General features: G+C 40.1%; 1 protein-coding gene across 1 annotated transcript in view; it reads left to right on the forward strand.

The window, feature by feature from the left end:
• The first annotated feature begins 699 nt into the window (after window positions 1–699).
• LOC124169460 overlaps window positions 700–19,744 on the forward strand; it is a 72,951-nt gene continuing 53,906 nt past the window's right edge. Inside the window, exon 1 of the mRNA XM_046548075.1 lies at window positions 700–970. Coding sequence (XP_046404031.1) covers window positions 901–970 — 70 coding nt within the window. The 5' untranslated portion in view covers window positions 700–900. The remainder of the gene's footprint in view (window positions 971–19,744) is intronic.

Below are 19,744 nucleotides of genomic sequence, written 5' to 3' on the forward strand. Positions count from 1 at the left end.
TTTTGTTAAAGTTTTAACGTTATATTTATTCCACTTTCTATATGTGTTCGAGGGTATCTCCAAATATGAAGTAGCAATAATGATGCACTTATGAAGAGATTCCAAAGTAATTACCTCTCATAAAATTTATCGATTATGTAAAACAAGCAAAGAGATGAAGTGGTTGTACGCTCACATGATTCTTTTCTATATAGCCCCGAAGATTTTGTTCATAATGTTGGCAGAGAATGATTTTTATCACCAAAACTGAAGACCTACACTCCACGTTTTATGGCTATACTATTACCCCACAAGGCGCCTCAAGAGGCGTTGTTAGGATACCAGACGTTAACATATAATTTAATTTAATTTATTTATTAAATTATTCAAACACAGCCATAATGGCCTTTACATTGAATACAAAACATAAAATCTGCAGCTTTAATGCTCTAAAAAAGTTCCGCCTGGTTTGCACTCGATATTTTTAACGGATATATATCATTATGTATTTATTGCGTAAAAACTTTTTTTCGCATTTTTCATACATTTAAGCCGTATCCTAGGAGGTACACTTAATGCCTCGTAAGTCGCACAGAGTCGTGGGCTGAAAATCGGTCGCGATTCGGTCACAAGAGTCACTCTTTTGAACGATTCTTTCCACCCGTTCACGGTGGCCCCCCACCTTCTCTTGCCGAGCGAGTGCAGCCCAACCAACATCAGTGGCGCCTCAAGTGTCGAACGCTGCGGTCGTGTGCCTTCCGCTCTCTGGGATTTTGTTGGTGCGCTCGAGTCGGGATATCCTTTGTGTTTTGTGTGATTGTGTGTGTGTTGTGTTGCATGGATTGCGTGCGAAGGCGAGGGGCGAGAGAGACAAAAGAATAAGGGGAGGCGCTGTTCGAAAGGAATACTTCGCAGGAAGAGATGGCTGGGATGGACGTGAGGCTAATAGTGATGGGCCTGCTGCTCGCGAGCCAAGGGTCCCTCGCCAAAGGTAAGCCAGGTTTACGACTTGAGGAGGGTCGTTCTTCGTGGTAGAGTGTCCGGGCAGGAATCACGCTGAAGTCACCGACAGGAGATACATGCATCAACTACACACACTCACGACCCTGAATGCCCTGACGAACTCAGTGATTCCACTCAGAGGGATGGTACACATCGGTGAGGGTAAAGCTCACCCGATACTAAGTCGCAAACCAAAATGAACTTATTTAGGCACGCGTTCAAGTCACCACTAGGAGATAAATCGCCCACATGTAATACATATTGACAATAGTTCTATTTCTCCAAGTAGAGTGTTCAACTAGTCTTTCAACCAGAAGGCCAGAATGGATAGGCGAGGGTAGAGCTCACTCGAAACTGAGTCGCGATCCTAAAGAATCTTGGTTGGGCAAGCATTTGAGTCACCACTAGAAGATAAATCTCCCACGCATATCATGTACCTACTTAAGATGCTTCTTTGTTCCCCAAACAGAGTGCTCTAACTTGTCATTCAACCAGACGGCCAAAATAGTTAGGTGAGGGTAGAGCTCATCGGAGACTAAGTCGAAATCGTAAAGAATCTGAGTTGGACTGACGTTGAAGTCACCACTAGGAGAAAAAAACGCCCGCACACAACATATGCTCACGATGGTTCTATGCGCTCCAAACAGAGTGGTTAGAGCTCTTCCTAGACTAAGTCGCAGTCGTAGAGAAGCCGATAATGCGCTGACATTTAAGTCAACCACAGGAACTACATCGCTTAATTAAGTACACACATGACGCTTCTATGCTCCCCAGGCAGGGTGCACTTACTAGCTCAGTGATTCAGCCTGAAGGTCATCGTGGAGAATAGGTGAGGCTAGAGCTCTCCAAGAATTCCTCTATATTTGTTATTGACGAGTGCTTCAGAGGAGGAACGTCAGCTGCGAGCTAAGCAAACATGTTGACGTAAGAGAATAGAAACATCTGCCGTAGGTACGGATCCCTATAGAAGAAGTGATTGAACAGATGGCTTGACGCAGAATTTTCAGTCTTTTACATGACGTAGTAGCCACCTTACAAGGTTTTGTAGCCACCTACAAGGGCTCTGTAGACAATAATATCGGCAGAGTTAGTATGTATACGAAGTCATTGTCCGTTGTAGCCACCGTGGCTGATAACCCGCCTGTACTCATTTCAACTTGGCTAAATAACCGCCAACATGTACTGTACAACTTTTTAGCTCTCTGCTTGCATAGAGTTTATATTGGCTACAAGCCACCCACACGGTCTGCGTTACGGCCTGAATGATTCTGCAACAAAACTTGAGAGTGAATAGTGATATTTCGTGGAAGCGTGTAACAGATAGATATAATGACAGAAAAATGTTTGCATGGCCCACAGATTTTTTTTAAACTAATCCAGATTTCAACAAACTATGTTATTTTCACGGTGAAAATACGCAAGATTGGAGTAATTTATTCATTAGTTTTGGAGTCATTGGTTTGGGAATGATTAGTTCGTTGGTGGACAAAATGATTATTGGACAACTTTACGATGGACATACATCTGTTGATGACTGCACGAGACAATTGAAAAACCGCTTTCGGGGATATTTTTCCACCCAACTTTAATTGGCACTAAGATTTCCGAGTTCGGGCTCATAACTAAAGCCGATAAGTAGCTTGACGTAATTATCCCTGTCTACAACCATGTATAATTCATTTAGAAGCCTAAAAAACCCGAAAAGTACCTATTTGGAAATATATTTCTGGCTAAAGGAACCATTACAACATTTTTCTATCAATGGCCTAACCTTACTATCATTTGCAACGCCATCAGCCGTCCACAATATTCATAAATATAACAATATTTAATTTCATTCATAAACAGCTTTAACATCTTAAGAGTATATAGCGATATGTTGTTGAACCGTGATACAAGAAACAAAATAACAGAAAAACATTTGTATGGTCCGCAGATTTTTTTTACCGACAGAGGCTTCGACGAACCATCCCATTTTCAGGTAAATTTCTCGAAATTAAAATGGCATAATCTATCGAAACCTTGGTCGGAAAATAAAAAAAAACTGAGGACCTTATAAACGATATGGTATTCGGAGGAGGCGACCGACAGCTGAGGTCATTTGCGCCATGAGGGAAGGGGTAGGTAAGGAAGGGTGGAGAGAAACCCGGCGTCGGCATCAGCCTGCTCTTAACGAAAGGCACCAAGGGGACCACGGCTTAACGCCCCATCCGACGGACGGAGTGTCGTGCTTGAAGAATCAAGACATTCAAGCAGGGATAGGATGATCTCTGAAAATTATCAGCCACCGGACCCGGATATGAACCCGAGCCCATAAAGTGGGAAGCAAGCGCTCAAGCCAACGCAGCAACCTGATACGAGGTGTTTTTCAAACCAAATCATGCACCTCACTCAATGCAAAAAATTGAACGTAACACAATATAGTCAGATCAGCCCGCCTAGCGTTCATCTTCCGAGGAAATTAAGAAACCTCTTGATGATGGATTGAGCGTTTGATGGTCAAATAAGACTGCGGAAGGCAAGCGAGTTATGCATGCGAAGCACACGTTGGCTCTCTTAATTTGCATTTTAACGAAACAAAAGATTCCGAACGGTTATTCGAATGAATGCGCGGAAGAGAAGGAATTTTCAGCGCAGATGTTAATGATGAGGATTTTTTTCAGGTTTCCAGTTAGGAGGTGGTGTTGATGGGCATCTCCCCATTGTCTGAAAGGGTTGCAATCCCTGAAGCTGACCCTAGATCACCCCTTCGAAACTTCCGAGGCGATTATTAGCATTACCTTACGGAACCCAAAACCTGTTCATCATTAATGCTTGGTCCACCTTCATCATCATTATAAGACAACATACCTGAGATTGGTTTGACGCAGCTCTTCATTCTCGAAAATTGCAAGCGTTACACCCATATTCAAAAAGGGAAACAGACATGACCCAGGCAACTACCGTCCGATTTCATTAACATCGATTATAGGCAAGATACTTGAGCATATCGTCGTTAGCAATATCATGACTTTCTTGGACAGACGTAACTTCCTCCATGACTGTCAGCACGGATTCCGAAAAGGTAGATCATGCGAAACACAGCTCGCGCTCTTTCTTCACGACGTTATAAAATCTGGTGAATCGAAAAGACAAGTTGACGCACTGTTTCTAGATTTTAAGAAAGCTTTCGACACTGTACCTCACAACAAACTTTTATACAAATTACAGTAATGCGGATTAAACGAAACAGTTTTAAACTGGATACGCGACTTTCTCAGAGATCGTAAACAAAAAGTTGTTCTTGACGGAATTAGCTCCGATGTTGTAAACGTTACATCAGGTGTTCTACAAGGAAGCATAATCGGCCCCCTGTTGTTCATTATATACATTAATGATCTCTGCTCCCGCATTAGCAGTAAAATACGTTTATTTGCTGACGACGCTGTCATCTATCGCGAAATTAGTGATCACTCTGACTATGAAATTCTATCATCTGACTTAAACAACATTCATTTGTGGAGCCAAGAGTGGGGACTCAAACTTAATCTGAGCAAATGCATGGCGGTACATTTCTTGCGGAATTCGTCCAACTCTAACCACGTTTATGCAGTGGATGGCATTAATGTAAAGGCAACAGACGAAGTGAAGTACTTGGGAGTTACGATAACCTCGAACCTCACGTGGGGAACACATATAAAGAATATTTGCGGCACAGCCCTGAAGAAATTAGGATTCGTCAAGCGTATTGTGGGAAGATTTTCGGATGAGAAAGTAAAGGAAAGGTGCTATTTCCCTCTCGTCCGACCGCACCTTGAATATGCAGCGAGCATATGGGATCCGGTGCAGAAAGACTTAATCCGCGAACTGAATAAAATTCAAAGGAAGGCTGCGCGTTTCGTCAAAAACTGCTACGGGCGTACAGACAGTGTTACCCAGATGTTAAGCGAGTTAGGCTGGGAGCCGTTGGAGACTCGGAAGCTGCGCGCTAGGCTTAGATTGCTTGAACAATTGAGAATGGATATCTTTAAGAGCGACACAGTGAACATAATATTAGAGCCACACCATATTTCCAGGTCCGATAAAAGTGATAAATTAAGAGAGATGTTTTGCCGAACGGATAGATATGCGAATTCGTTTTTCCCCCGAACCATAAAGGACTTTAATAAACGCTAGTCCCAACTTCGTTTGAGCACTTAATTTTTTTTTTGTTGCTGTAAACGGCTGGTGTCCTAACACCCCCTGCCATGCGCCTTTTAGGCGGCTTGCGGGGTATTATGTAGATGTAGATTCCTCTCTCCTATCCGCTTCTAGCCTTTTCATAGCGACGTATTTCTTCTCTTTTACATTCTTTAAAGCCTGTCATTCGGGGCCATCCCTTGCCCTTCTTCCTTTCCAACAGTCCTTCTATGATTGTCTTCATCAGGCCATCATTCCTCATAATTTGCCCAACCAAGTTGTCCCGTCTTCTCCTCGAGGTTTTCAGAAGAATTCTATTTTTTTCTCCCGCTCCTCTTAGCACTTCCTCGTTACTCACACGGTCAATCCATTTTATCTGCATTATTCTTCGATAGCACTTCGTTTCAAATGCATCCACTCTTGACTTCTCTGTCTAGTTAGCCTAATATATATGAACGGCCGCAGATCGTTGAATTACCTCAACCAATTAGTTGGAATATATTACGATCTTGGCATTTGCTTGAATGAAGAAACACGTATAAGAAATATTTGCATTGGAGCTTTGAGGAAGCTAGCATTCATCACGCGTGTCGTAGAATGAAATTCGGATAGAAGAATTGAAATGAAGGTGCTTCTTCGCTATCGTCAGGCCGATAATTTGTGGAAATCATGTGGGATTGAACGCAGAAAAAAACAATCCGAAACTAAAGAAAATACGAATCTACTCCCACGAGTGATACTCAGGGCAGAGTACAAAGGTAAGCCGCACAAATCGTTAAAAACTGCTACGGTTGAACTCAGGGCGATACACAGCTTTTTTCACAAGTAAGGCTAGGAACCGCTAGAGATTCGGAGACAGCGATAGGTTAGATTGCGTGAGAAATTGAGAATAGATGAGAGCCAGCATCTAAATTCTCAAGCATCTACATGCTCAATGTGAGCATCTACATTTTTGTCCTTCCTTTTTTTATAAATGGCTGTTGTCTTGGCAACCCCCGCTACACGCCTATTGAGGCAGCTTGCGTGAAAATTCCCCTACGAGTTAAACCACTGACTTGCGTTGCGACTTGAAATACATGAATATGTGTGTGTCCTCACAGAAAATAATTTCGTCTCCGTTCCTTCTCTTGAAGGTTTGGCCATCATAATTTCCTAAATAAGTTTTCTTTGAAGCCAACAATCTTCTTATTAACTGTAGGCATTTTCAGAAATCTTACTCTGGCATAGATATTAAATGTACCAACGCACCATTTTTTTAAACCATAAAGATGCCGAAATTAATCGGAAAAACGTTGGATTTAAAGAAAATTTAGTAGCTAAAAAAAGGTATGTCCCCATTTTAAAGAGAAAATATCAAACGCATATATCAAGCCGTCAGGAAAATAAATGTGACCTGAAAATAATATTCGTTTAAAAAATCGCAGTGACTTTCGATTAATGTACAACCCCTTGTGCACTTTTTAATTCAATACATTCGAAGACAAAAATTGTGCAAATTCAAATTAGGTACCTAACAAAATTGTCACTTATTCATCAATCATTAACTGGTTGCACTACACCTAGCTATGAATGTAATAAATGTCTTAGAAAACAGCGTAACAACTCCAATAGAACCAGGGAGAGTCGCCTATTCACGAACATACGGTCTTGTGTTCCACCTTACCTCTAGAACATCCGAGACAGCAGTTATCCTTGAGGATTCCCTACAAGGAGCACACAGTATCCTGGGGAGAAGTAGGCGGCGCTGCTGTGATTCACGCGGCAACTCCCTCCGATTCTAAAGCAGAGAGAGTGTGGGCAGAACGACTTCAGTGGTCTCTATCCTCTGCCTGTGACTCTTACTTTCTCAAAAAGAAACATCTATGCTTCTCGACCGATCTTATTCGAATAGATGGATAGTTAAATTATAATTTCATCAAATCATTTTCATCAAACTGCACTAACTAACATTTCTTGCCTTAAATGCTCTTAAATCTTACCTACAACTTGAACAACCATAACATTTTTGATCCTGGCTACGCCCTTGAATGGAGGGCTGCGTCATACCATTCTTAGGATTGTTGACTTATGATGACGAAAGTTACCCCAGAAGGTTTTGGAGTCAAGAAGGGGCATTTAACTTGGATGAATCGAAATAAAAAAAGTGGGGGTGAGAAGCCAAGTGGTACAAGTGATTTTTTTCTCAACAGAGTTAGGTAAAGTTCATTGTTACAAGAAATACACAAAAATTGGTTGCCAGGGGATACGAGTGAGTCTCAGTTCTGTGCTGATATCGAGTGGAAAATCAAATGCACTGCTAAATATGTATTCGATCTCGTATGTTTTCTATACCTAATTTATATTCCTCAATCTGTTCAGAAAAATAATCACTTGGACCTCTTGGCTTCAAACCCACTCAAATAATATGCGTCAAAGAGTTATTCCATGAGATATTGAAGAGTTGTATCTCCTGGGAAGGTTTAGGGTCTTGACGGTGGCAAGGCAGATTATATTATTATTAAAGTACTCAACCGATTAAGTTAGGTTTGCATGGAGTATTTAGGATGTAATCTGGCAGCTTCCCCTCCCTTCATGAATTTCCCTGTGCAATTCATAATAAGACTTACTCCCTTTCAATCTATCTAAAAATCCTATTCTCTTCCTTCCCCTCCCTCGTTTCCCTAACACTCTACCCTCTAACACCTTTTTCGACATCCACTCCCCGATAAGAACCCCCTCCATCCACACCTTCTGTCCCATCCGTATCTCACCTAAAAGCTGCCTCTTCTCACCCACCATGTTCAGCACTTCGTCGTTCCTCCTCCTCTCCGTCTACTTCACCTTCTCCATTCTTCGCCACGCCCACATCTTAAACACCTCCAATCTTCTCTCGTCCTCCTTCCTAAGTGTCCACGTTTCCGCACCGTAGAGAGCTACACACCAGATCAAACTTTTCACTAGCCTTTTCTTTAAACTCTTACATAAATATCATCTCATAAGCTCCTTCCTGTTCATAAGCGACTCCTTTGCTAACATTATTCTTTTCTTGATGTCCTTGATGCAGTATCCGTTCTTCTCTAAAGTGCTGCCCAAATAGTCTAATTTCTCTACCTGATCAAGTCTTTGCCTTCCAAATTTTACCTTGAATCTCACATTCGTAGCTCACGATGCTTCACAAAACCACATAACCTTTGTCTGCTTGTATTTAACCTTCATGACATACTCCCCGCCACACGCGTACCTAACGCATCATCTACATCTACTTAATACCCAGCGAGCCACCCCCTGGGTGTTTGGCAGGGGGTGATAAATCACTGGCATGATATAAGATTCCCACATGCACACCACTCGGCCCAAAAAACATTACGCAGAATAACAAATTATACTACCACATTCATTCAAAGGCAAAACCTACCAACTACTCATTAAGGGTTTCTGCCAATAAAGCTAGAGCACATATACTGTTAAAAATAATAAGAAAATTCAGAAACATGAATTGAGATATACATGAGTTATTAAGCTAAAATAAAAAATGATCTTATCCATTTTTTATCATAGACATTTCACGGATTCTACAGTCTCTAATTGGGCACCCTGATATATATATATAGCTATGTTGCGGGGAGTTCTTTTTTTTCCAGAAATGCATTACTACGCATTTTTTCAAATTCTAAAAATTTAATTCCAACTTCCACGCATCATACCACGCTTAGATAACAGCAAGGTCGTTCGTTAGTTCATCACTATATTTACTGAAACGGATTTCCCTGTAAAGAACAGCGGCGTCTGAAAATAATGTTAGCTTACTGTGTACTATTTCACCTAAGTCATTTATATAAAGAAGTAATTGGAGTGGGCTTATGACACTACCCTGAGGGACGCCAGAAAGGACTCTTCTTCATTGGAGACTGCATCGTCTAATACTACTCTTTGCACACGGTCGCTATAAAGTTCTCTTAGTTCACTAGTGCCTGCTGCCCTCACGCTGACTGGCTAATCAACGCCTCATCATCCGCGAACCTCCAGAAATATTTCTCCACTCAAGATGCCAGACAAAGACTGGATGGACTTGAGGCCTACCACTGTGAATGGGGGCCTTAAGACGTGATAGCGAACGTGAAATCTGCAAATTGGCGAAAAATTAGTGGAAATTGGTACGTATGGGGTGAAATTGAGGGATTCAGTCATCCAATTGAGGTGAATAGCGTGGTGAAGTAATTAAATTAATGATGATGGCTGACAGCATGAAATCTTCGATGGCTGAAGACAGCTGCCGGGCAGGCTCCGGACATCAAGGACAAGTGTGTGTCCGATTAAAACGGGGGTCCAACCCCCTTCCCTCTTAAACGGTCCCCCTCCACCCCAAGATCAACTCAACCAACAGAAATGGAGGACCAGATGGGCAGATGCACGGAGATGGTCGGACATACGACAAATCAAGTCATTACCACAGTTAAAACACTTGTTGTATTCCACAGATATATTTAAGATAACCCGTTTAGGCCTCTTCAGCCTTTTTTTATAGTGCGATATAATAATAATGTGCCCTTATTAGCGCAAAATACATAAAATATTTATGCATATAAAATTAAAGGAAACTGTAGGTCACCGCGAAGTCGTTTAGGACTTGTCAGCAGGTGACGTAATTTCAATATATAATTTGTTAGCAACATTTTCCATTTTTTTAGACACTGTACCCCGTTTCAATTCTCAATACACACCAAATATTCCATTTAAACTCCCAATACATTTAGTAAAATATACAATGCTAATACACCATAAAATATAAATTGAAACTTTCTTTCGTTGATATTATTTGCAAATGTATCCATATTTCAACTCAATACAATTTTTTTTTTTTTTTTTTTTAGTAATACAATTTGAAAGATTTGCAATGTAAAATTTTCTTAAAAAAAAATTTACATTGCACTCTTGATTATGGCCCGTATAGATTCAAACCGGTGGAGGGTAAGTGGTCAAGATTAGCAAGATACAACGACGCGTTTTCACTAGTATCTTAATTACATCAGTACTCTATCAGCTAAACAATCCGTAAATTGATTTTCAACTAAATTAGTCTGCACAATAAGGAATGTGCCAAAGTCAAATCGATTAAATAAGGACAAGACAAGGTTTGATTGATCCCATCTTAAAATTATTCCGACGTTCACATTCTGTGAAATGAAAGTAAAAAAGCGCCATAAGCTTGCTATGAATAAATTAAATTTAAATTAGAAACTATTACATGATATTTTAGGCCATTTTGAGTCTTGATTAGAGGGAGTTGCATTCGGTAAACTGAAAATAATTGATACAGTATTATATTTTTGCACCCATCACGAATTCCAACGAGGTGTTAAACAGTTAGTAATGAAAAGGATATTTCCTGCGAAACGGAAAAATAATAAAAAAGATGTACCACAATGTACTTTTGAGTAAAGATAAACCAAATGACCTAATGTTATCACTGAAGTCAGGAAAATTCAATTAAAGTTCAAATGAAGCGAAAACCGACGCAGTTGGTTTCTTATGAAGAAAATTCATTTTACGGGTAACCTTGTTAGTCATCAGCTGTATAATTATTAATTAATCAGAAATCTTTAATTTTCCATAACTTGGATTACTGTAAATTTATCCAGACAGGTCTCAAAGCCTTCACGTCTATTTCACGAGCACTGATTTGATAGTGAAACCGGACTCTGCCCTATGCCACTGTTAATTCCTGAGGCCCGTATGGCCTCAGTTGATTTGTATTAATTAATTTAAGAAACACAAGAGACTTACATTAACTTTATCTCTCTTCATGAACCTATGTTCATCTGAAAACTACACGAAGACGTAGAAACATGTCGATGCCAAATGATAACAAAAATAGGAAGGATAGTACAACTAATGCTGTGGTTAATTCACGACGAAATGAATTTCCGCAAATTTAATTCGCCAAAGGGTAAAATACATTCGTATATATCGTAGACACATTCGCATAGAGTAGTCTCTCCGTCCAAATTTCTCAGGTACATATACCAAAAAACGGGAGAAAAGTAACGACCTAAAACCTCGCGATACTTAACAGACCTACGGATATTTGTACAAAACTAAGAAATCAAACACAGCCTGCAAATAACTTCAACCTGCGATTTCATCAAAATAAATACGATGAATGGGCGAATGGGAAATCATCATGTGTAGAAATACTATGAGGTTAGCAAGACCATGGTGAAATATTTAATATTTTCTGATTATTTACCGTATCTACATGATGGACTGAAATAATAACTGATTCGGTTAACCCAACAGAAATATTCAAATCCTCGCGTCCATCTTATTGGCTGAAGAGCTATTTAAAATTTAATTTAGAAAATAAAGGGATGCACACGTTACCTGTATCTTATCTCTATATTTATTGGCTCATATTGGCTCCCCAAAAATTTGGAAGAAGGCGAAAGAAAGCATGAATTAAATACCACCCTAAATAAAAAAGGAAATAGAAAATTACCGTAGGCGGAAAATCTACATCAAATATTGAATGCAATAAAATTCACCAACATATTCCATTAATACCAATCAACACCATTGCAAAACTACTTCAAATTGTTACTTATCAAAATTTCTACAATGCTTAGGCAAGATAACTAATGAAACGCAACCTTGAAGATAATTGTATTTTCATTTCACAAGGTTCAGCTCCAATTTAAATTAGCACTCGAATCCTAAGAATGACAAATAGAGGCGACAATTGCCAATATCCTCGCCCTAGAATACATGCTAGATTTGCAAAACAAAGAGTAGGCAGTCATCTCATGTTAAGAGTTCGTATTTCGAAAGAGAATTGTTTTTTTTTCTCGGAAAGACATGAAAAACACTTCTCCCGCAGTTGGAAGTCAATGCTGGCCTGTTCTGCGTGGGTTGGATAGGGGGATGGGGTCGAAGGGGGATGAAGGGGAAGTTCCCCTCCCCTCCACTTATAATGCTCCCTCCCCTCCTGAGGAAGGGTTGAGCACTTAAGGACATCTCCGCCCACGACACCTGAATCCAAAACGGACTCAACGGAGGACAACGCCTCTTCACACGCTATACCCCGCTCCAACCATTCGATTAATCGAAGCAATTGTGAAGAAGGATTCGAAGAAGATTGATTCTCAGACGACATGAAACATATCCTCGTTCACCGTAATACTATGGTAGACGTGAATACTAGGAGTAACTAAATAAATAGACTGCAAAACGGAGGAGAGGTTTGTAATGTTATTCTTTCCTCATATTATCGATGCCGAATGAGTTACATAGGACAAAGGGTTATAAATGATGTAAAAGAGAAGAAATACGTCGCTATGAAAAGGCTATCAGATAGGAGAGAGAGGAATGGAGAGCTGCATCAATGTAATTCCAGGATTGATGATGAATCTACTATAGTAATATAATGTATATAACTCCACTTATGATATTTACTCCACTTATTCATAAATTGAAAAATAAAGACACTTAATAAATAAAACAGTGGAATATAAGTATCACTCAGGTATACGTGAGTAGGGGTTACCATCATATCTTAAAGCGGCGGCTAGTGCTGATTTATAAACATTAAAAAAATTCATAGTAGCGCAAAAACAATGTTGATTGTGTGCTCTACAAGAGGAGAATGGAGAAAATAATATTCAAGGATTATCAATTATATAAATGCAAATACAAAATAAATCCTAACTTTAAAGAAGCACAGAAATCATTTTTTAAAGAAAAACTTGAATGAATGATGACTTTTAACAATGAAAATGCGAAATAAATAACAAATTAAAATCATCAAGAAGATTATACAACAACTTTTAGCAATGTTTCAATGTTTTCACTTTCTTTGGCTATAAGCTATTTTTTTAATTTAGCCAGAAACTAAGCCTTAGAGTTTTGGCTCAATATCTCAACCGGGTGGGAGCAGAACACTTTCGGTGATAGAAAAGTGTATGCATGTAAGCTTTGAAGGTTTGAAGGCTTTATTTTTAGACTTCGGTCAGGTAATAGCCGATAGGAGAGCGTAATGGAGGGCTGCGTTAATCCAATCTTAAGATTGATGACTTTGCAATGTAGGCTATTGTACCATGACATCGATGGTCGGCATGAATTAAGGTTTTTACGATAGTGCATGGCCCAATGATCGTCCATGGCTGCCTACATTTTATTATCAAACGACTATAAATCTATATATTCTATTAGATAAAAATTTTGTGGGGTCTGATTATTTGCCTGTCGGTAACTCGATCACTCAAAAACTATGGAAGCGATTGAAACGAAATTCGGCAGGCAGATCCCAAGTATACAATAAACAGCTTTCGGGCCCTAAAGGCCCTCAAGTGGGCCCCTTCAATACAAAAAAATGATGGCACTGGAAGAGAATATGGAGGACGTACAGGGGTTTCTTTATTTCCTTTTTTAAATCACTTAAAATCGAGAATCAGGGTTGTAATTTCCACTGTTAAGAGAGCTAAAAACTAATTTTATTTTTATTTCACTAAATTTGCTAAAAGGTTTTTAAGTTTCTCAATTATTCCATTTGTAAGTTCAAAATCACTATTACTTTTCTGTTTTCAACAGGGGTCTTTAAATGGTAACAATTGATGCGGTATGTGCGCGCGTATATTTGATCCTGTTCTTGAAAACTGATAAAGAGGCATGAGTTTAATTCTCAGGCCATTTATATGCAGTCATTTGGATGATATCAACTCCTGATGATGTATTTGTTTATTTCAACATGCTGCGTCTTTCTTTCTCTCTGCGTAGATCTCAACAGATACCCACGCTAATGTATGATAATTAGTCTACCGATCGTAAATGGTCCACGATATATCGATTGCAAATCATCGGAAGTGGAAGAGTATCGATGACAATCCACAGACGAAATACAGAGATTGTCGCTCTCAATCAGCTGCGTTGATTCCTCGAGATTATCGTCATTCGATGTCCGTCAAAAATCAATCACCAATGACCATCGACATTTCATGACCTTTGGAGTCTGTGTACCATCGATAACGGCACTATTAGCTATTTCTACCCTTAGAATATCGAATTACTGAATCCTTCTGACACATAAGTCCAACTAAAGCTAAGTCCATGTATACATTTTAAAGCTGAATATTTGCATATAGCATTTGAAAGAATTCGCATGACTTTTAATAAAATTTAAATAAAGCCCATATCTTCTTGTGGTTCAATATTTTTTCCATTGTAAACTAACTATTCTCAAATGATCCACTTCAGAATTGGTCGAAACTTGATTTGCACACTACCATGCCATTGCCATGGTACAACTAAAGGCATCTAAAAAGCAATTATTTCAGTCAATATTATGTACATACACTGTTAATTGCTCTTCGTGGGTATAAAAACAAGAATCAGTCTGATCGATCATTAGGGAAACGGCGCTTATCCATCTCAACCACAGCACTGATAAATTTATTAACACGAAAGGTGACGTGATCAAAATAGCTTTAGCGTTGCGCTGACCGTTATGAAGTGAACGGAGCTTCAAGGCCGTCCGCGACAGCGATACTGACGCAATAAGGATATTATCGCGAACACATTTCGAGGGAAACATGGATTGAAAGAGCTATTCTCCTGTGGTCAAGGAGGAATGATATACCTTCTAGGAATGGGTAGGAAGAGAAAAAGAAACCAAGTGACGGCATTAGCCTGCTCTCAAAGAAAGGTGTCGGGGGAGACCACGATTTTACGTCCCATCCGATGGGTGAAGTTCATTACTTGAAGTGCCATCCACAAAGAACTCAAATCGAGCACTCTGTAGAAATTCTCCGACACCGCCGCGATTTGAACCCAGGCCAAAGGGGTTGTACTCCAGCCCCCACAAAAGCCCGAATCCCCAATAATTGATTTTTCTCTGAGATATCCGATATGAGCGACTGCGGCAGACATATTAATCATGTAACTCTTTTTTTGTTATCATTTTAAATTATTTTTCGGAATCTTCATGCAGTTAATTCCATCAAGCAAGAGTAAATACGCAATTAGCCGCTGTCCTTCCCCCTTCCACTCCTCATATAAGTTTTATTTAAATTTTATTTATTTCTATTTATTTTGTTCTTGACCTGCTTATTTTTAAATATGTGCCATTGAGGCAATTCATAAAAAAAAAGTTTTTCGACGTTTTGGAAAATTATTCTGCATTGTGAAGGCTTTTTTCTATGAAAAATAAGAGGTACACTAAACAAAATAGTGGTCAAGTATTTCAAATTAATTTTTCAGTGGAAACAATAATCCAAAAAATACTTTTATAAATATATTCAAATTTAAAAAATAAAGAAGGAAAATTGTGTGACATGCCTTTTTTTAGTTGTTTAGTTCGTTTGTTAGTTACATAATGTTAAAATATTAAATTTAAATATTTTATATTTGTATCGACCAATTTTGTTTAAACTATCTATGTCAGATCTTTTGATTCAATGTTTGTTTGTTTTTTTGTTTATATATAAACAATTTTTCTAAATAATCGTTTTGATGAAATTCGAAAACCTCTGTGAAATATTGCGCAGGAGTGATTTGCACAGAAAATATCCGATGCTGTTCCCGAATTTTTCCAGATGGAAAATTGTTCGTCGCCATCTGTGTATGAAGACTTATGAAAGCGAAAGTGGGTTGGGAGAAATCTCCGAATCCTATTTGCGCGGGGGACGTCGCTTTCTCTCGCTGCCAGCTCAACAGGAGATGATCCCACGACTGTACACCACCTTAACAGATACAGAGAGAGTGTCATATTTTGAATGCAAATATGAACAAGTAGAAGAAAGGAGTAAGAAATGACAGAGTAGAATTATAACCAGAACGAAATTATTACGGAGGCTTCCGCGGTGAGTTAATTGGCGATTGTTTTTCGGGTTCATTCCGCGATGACTCATATTTTGCGGACAAAAATAATATGAGTCAACGCGGAATGAACCCGAAAAACAATCACCATATAACCAGAACGTATTGTGGAACATTAAAAAATTGAACATTTTCCACAATTTTGTTAATTTCAAGACCTAATGCTGTTCATTTGTATAATCTTCAAGTGTCTTACACATGAAATGGAAATACATATGCAGGATTTTCACGAGTTCCAGTTGGCCTGAAGATAAAACAAATAATTCACAAAAATGAAACATGATTTTTGTTTCGATCTTCCAGATCCACAATTAACTCAAAAATACCGGTTAAGAAGTTAAAGAAATTGTGGAAAATATTCATTACCGTTAATTTCATTTATTCGTAAGATTTCCGCGAGATTAGTTCAGATGCAATTCATCGCAGCACCATCTATGGGAAGGTGAACAAGTGAAAGAGAGGAGTAATTTCACTCTCGTTAGACTGCACCCCGAATGCGCTGCAAGCATGTGGGATCCGGCCCAATAACACTTAACCCGTGAACTTAACGAAACCGCTAGAGACTTACACTAGATTGATTGAACAATTGAGAATAGGTATCTTTCCGAGCGTCGCGGACAGTACTATATTAGAACCCCACTTTTATATTATTATAATCAAATGCAAAAAAAAAGTACTTCACAATTTGTCTTAAATTTAATATTGTACCACTCACGTATCAAACTAGCACATTATCATCTGGTACATTTTCACATTTGCCACATGATGACGTGCTACCTCGAGACCTAGGTCGTGGAGCATAACGTTTATGTGCAGTTATAAAGTTTTTTTGTATTTCATTATATCAAGTCGATTCCATGAGTCACACATGAAACAACGAATTATATATTTAAATAAATAAAAGATCGTAGCACTTTCCCACAAAATGTTTTACTGCGTACAACGCGTTTCGGCTCACTGAGCCATATTCTGGCACAAGACCAGACCAGATAATGGCTCAGTGAGCCGAAACGCGTTGTACGCAGTAAAACATTTTGTGGAAAAGTGCTACAATCTTTTATTTATTTAAATATGTCCAACTTCCACCAATTGAAGCCTGAATCTGTTGAATTTAACGAATTATATAATTATATTTCTAGGTCCGATAGATACGATAAATGAGGCGAGGCATTTTGCCGAACGGATAGGTATGAGAATTCGTTTTGCCCTCGAACAATGAAGAGCTAGGCGAAATGATAAATGCTAGGCGAAAATTCGTCTGAGCATTTCCTTCTTATTGTTTCACGGGTGGTGCCCTAACACCCCCCACCACACGCCTATTGAAGGGGCTTGCTAGGTAATATGTAGTGTTAGACTTTACGGTTGCCGCTCGCCTATTCAAATCTCCGAATGTGCCAACGTGTATGTTTGACTCAATCGTCGTTCTTCGTCATCTGGCGACGACTGAAGTCCTGAAAAAAATCGAAGACGAGTTTCGTGGAAGCGGCGATTGGCCGCCCGCGTGGATGTCCACCGGATGCACCTTTCCTGCGAGCGGCACTCTCCCCAACACACTGAAACGCCCTCTGTCTCCGGATGTGCGTCAAATCCTTGAGATTCATAACGGACACCGCCCGCGACTTCGGTTCCTCCGGCATCGATGACCCTTTGCGACCACTTGCGATTTCCCAGAAGAACCGAGCGACGCTCGCCGATATTCACGCAGCCGTGTACACTCTTATACCCAGGTAACTGACTCACTCAGGTACACCACGGGTCATTTTCTAGTGCGCTAATCAAGTCTTGGTCATTTATGCAGAGCGGAGATAAATTCTTTCCCGAAGTTTTAACCCTGGATAGCTGATGCCAGTCTAAACCAAAATTACTGGTGATGTTTAGGTCGAAAACACAATTTTTAAACTATAGAAGCTTTGAGCCAAGCGCTTTGATTGGCCGCGAGTTTGCCCTGTCGTCGGATGCTCTGGACAACTGATGTCATCGAATGCTTTGGTTGCCGGAACTAATCACGGCTAACTTGCGGCCAATTTATGCACTTGGCTCAAAGTTTATATTATTTAAAAATGCTGAATTTTAGACCAAAAAATCGTAAGTAATTTTAGTTCCTATTGGCATCAGCTATCCAGAGTTAAAGTTTCTTAGGGTTAATACAATGTTTCCCCATCCTGTATAGCGTATGAGGACACGCGGAGTTGACAAAACGAATGAAAAAGCAAGTATAGGCAATGATAGGAGACATTGCTGAAAAATAAATCTCTTAAAGACAACACATAGAAAAAGATGAACATTCAAGAAATATTTGCTGAAAAAATAAACTCTAGGAAGTATAGGATTGGTCGAGAAAGAAATGAATGGGCTGCCTAAGATTGTGACATTCATAGTAATGCCTCATTTTCCATTGAATTGCCGCGTGGGAAGAAACTGAAGAAACAGTCGTGATGGGAATGCTGTCCATACGACCGAGGTTCCCACTACCCTCACCAGTACTTCCGTCATTCACGGTCGATAACTTCATCAAGGCACTTCTCCGTATCAATGCGATCCTTACCGAAGGATACTGCGCGTGTATTGGATATGTGGTGCCTGGATCGCTGGATGGTAGCCCAACATCCTTGAATCAGGGCTACAATACGAAGATGTCTGTGTTGGCAGCTAAGCACGGGCTCTGCGTGCGAAAATAGGGTCCCTTTAATGAACGTCTTGAGATCGCAAAAGGCCATCCAAAATAACTATTACCCGCCTATATCCTGCATGCGTGTTGATTGTTTTAATTTTCCAAGAGCTATCCCGCCATATTCTGTTTCGTTGAAATGTAGTACGTATCCTTTACCCAGTGAATCGATCCGAACGTTGATTTGGTTAGGTGAGGGTAGAGCTCACCCGGGACAAGGCCGCAAGCGTGTGAATTTCCCACAGTTGGGGTAGGGGCGCCAGATCCTGTCCCTGGGCCACGTTGCACTTCGAAGATTTTTGTTTGAGGGTGACTGAAGGCTTCACCCGGGATTTGAACACAGGACCCCTCGGTCAACAGACAAGTGCTCCACCCACTAGCCTACCATGCTCCCTTGTTGAAAGGTACCCTGCCGAAAGTGTGAAACGTAAATTCAAAGGAGTTGGTGTGCATGCGCGCATAATGTACCTACTCATTTGGATGGAAGAGGGTGGGAATTTGGAGGGAGCCTTGTGTACGGTCGGAACGCGCTCTGCGGAACGGAATAAACAAGTGGAACAGTGTCAACTCATTTTCGTTAACTCAGGATAACGTAACTATTACACGAGTAAATCGACTCGAAAAAAACACGAAATTCCCGCAGTCAAGTGAGAGTGATGCTTCCTCTTAAATAGCTATAGGACGGCGAGACATTATTTCGTTTCCGTTACATCGAGAGAACAAAGCTCCGTTCGAGCCAGCCCCGTCGATCTCAAAAGAAAGCGAAACGCCGCAGAGATGGAGAGTTGAAGAGGCGGGCGATCGCGTGATCTCGTGTTTCCACCCCGAAGGATTCGCGTGCGAGGCAGAATCTGTGGGCGAGGCAGCCGCTGGTGACGCAAGCCGCAACAGCAAAAAAAGAAGACCCTGGCGCGCTTCGCGTTCTGGTGGCAATGCCGGAAAATTGTCCGGCCTTGCGAAAAGCGGACCTCGCGTCCATCAAAAATGATTTCGCTCTCCGATCGATTATAATCTTCGGTGGGAGAGAGAAAGAGAGAGTGGATGGAGAAACGGAGAACACGGCAGGGGAGGACTTCAATATATATAGCTGTC

This window comes from Ischnura elegans, chromosome 12, assembly GCF_921293095.1.
Source record: "Ischnura elegans chromosome 12, ioIscEleg1.1, whole genome shotgun sequence".
In the NCBI taxonomy this organism is placed as follows: domain Eukaryota; kingdom Metazoa; phylum Arthropoda; class Insecta; order Odonata; family Coenagrionidae; genus Ischnura; species Ischnura elegans.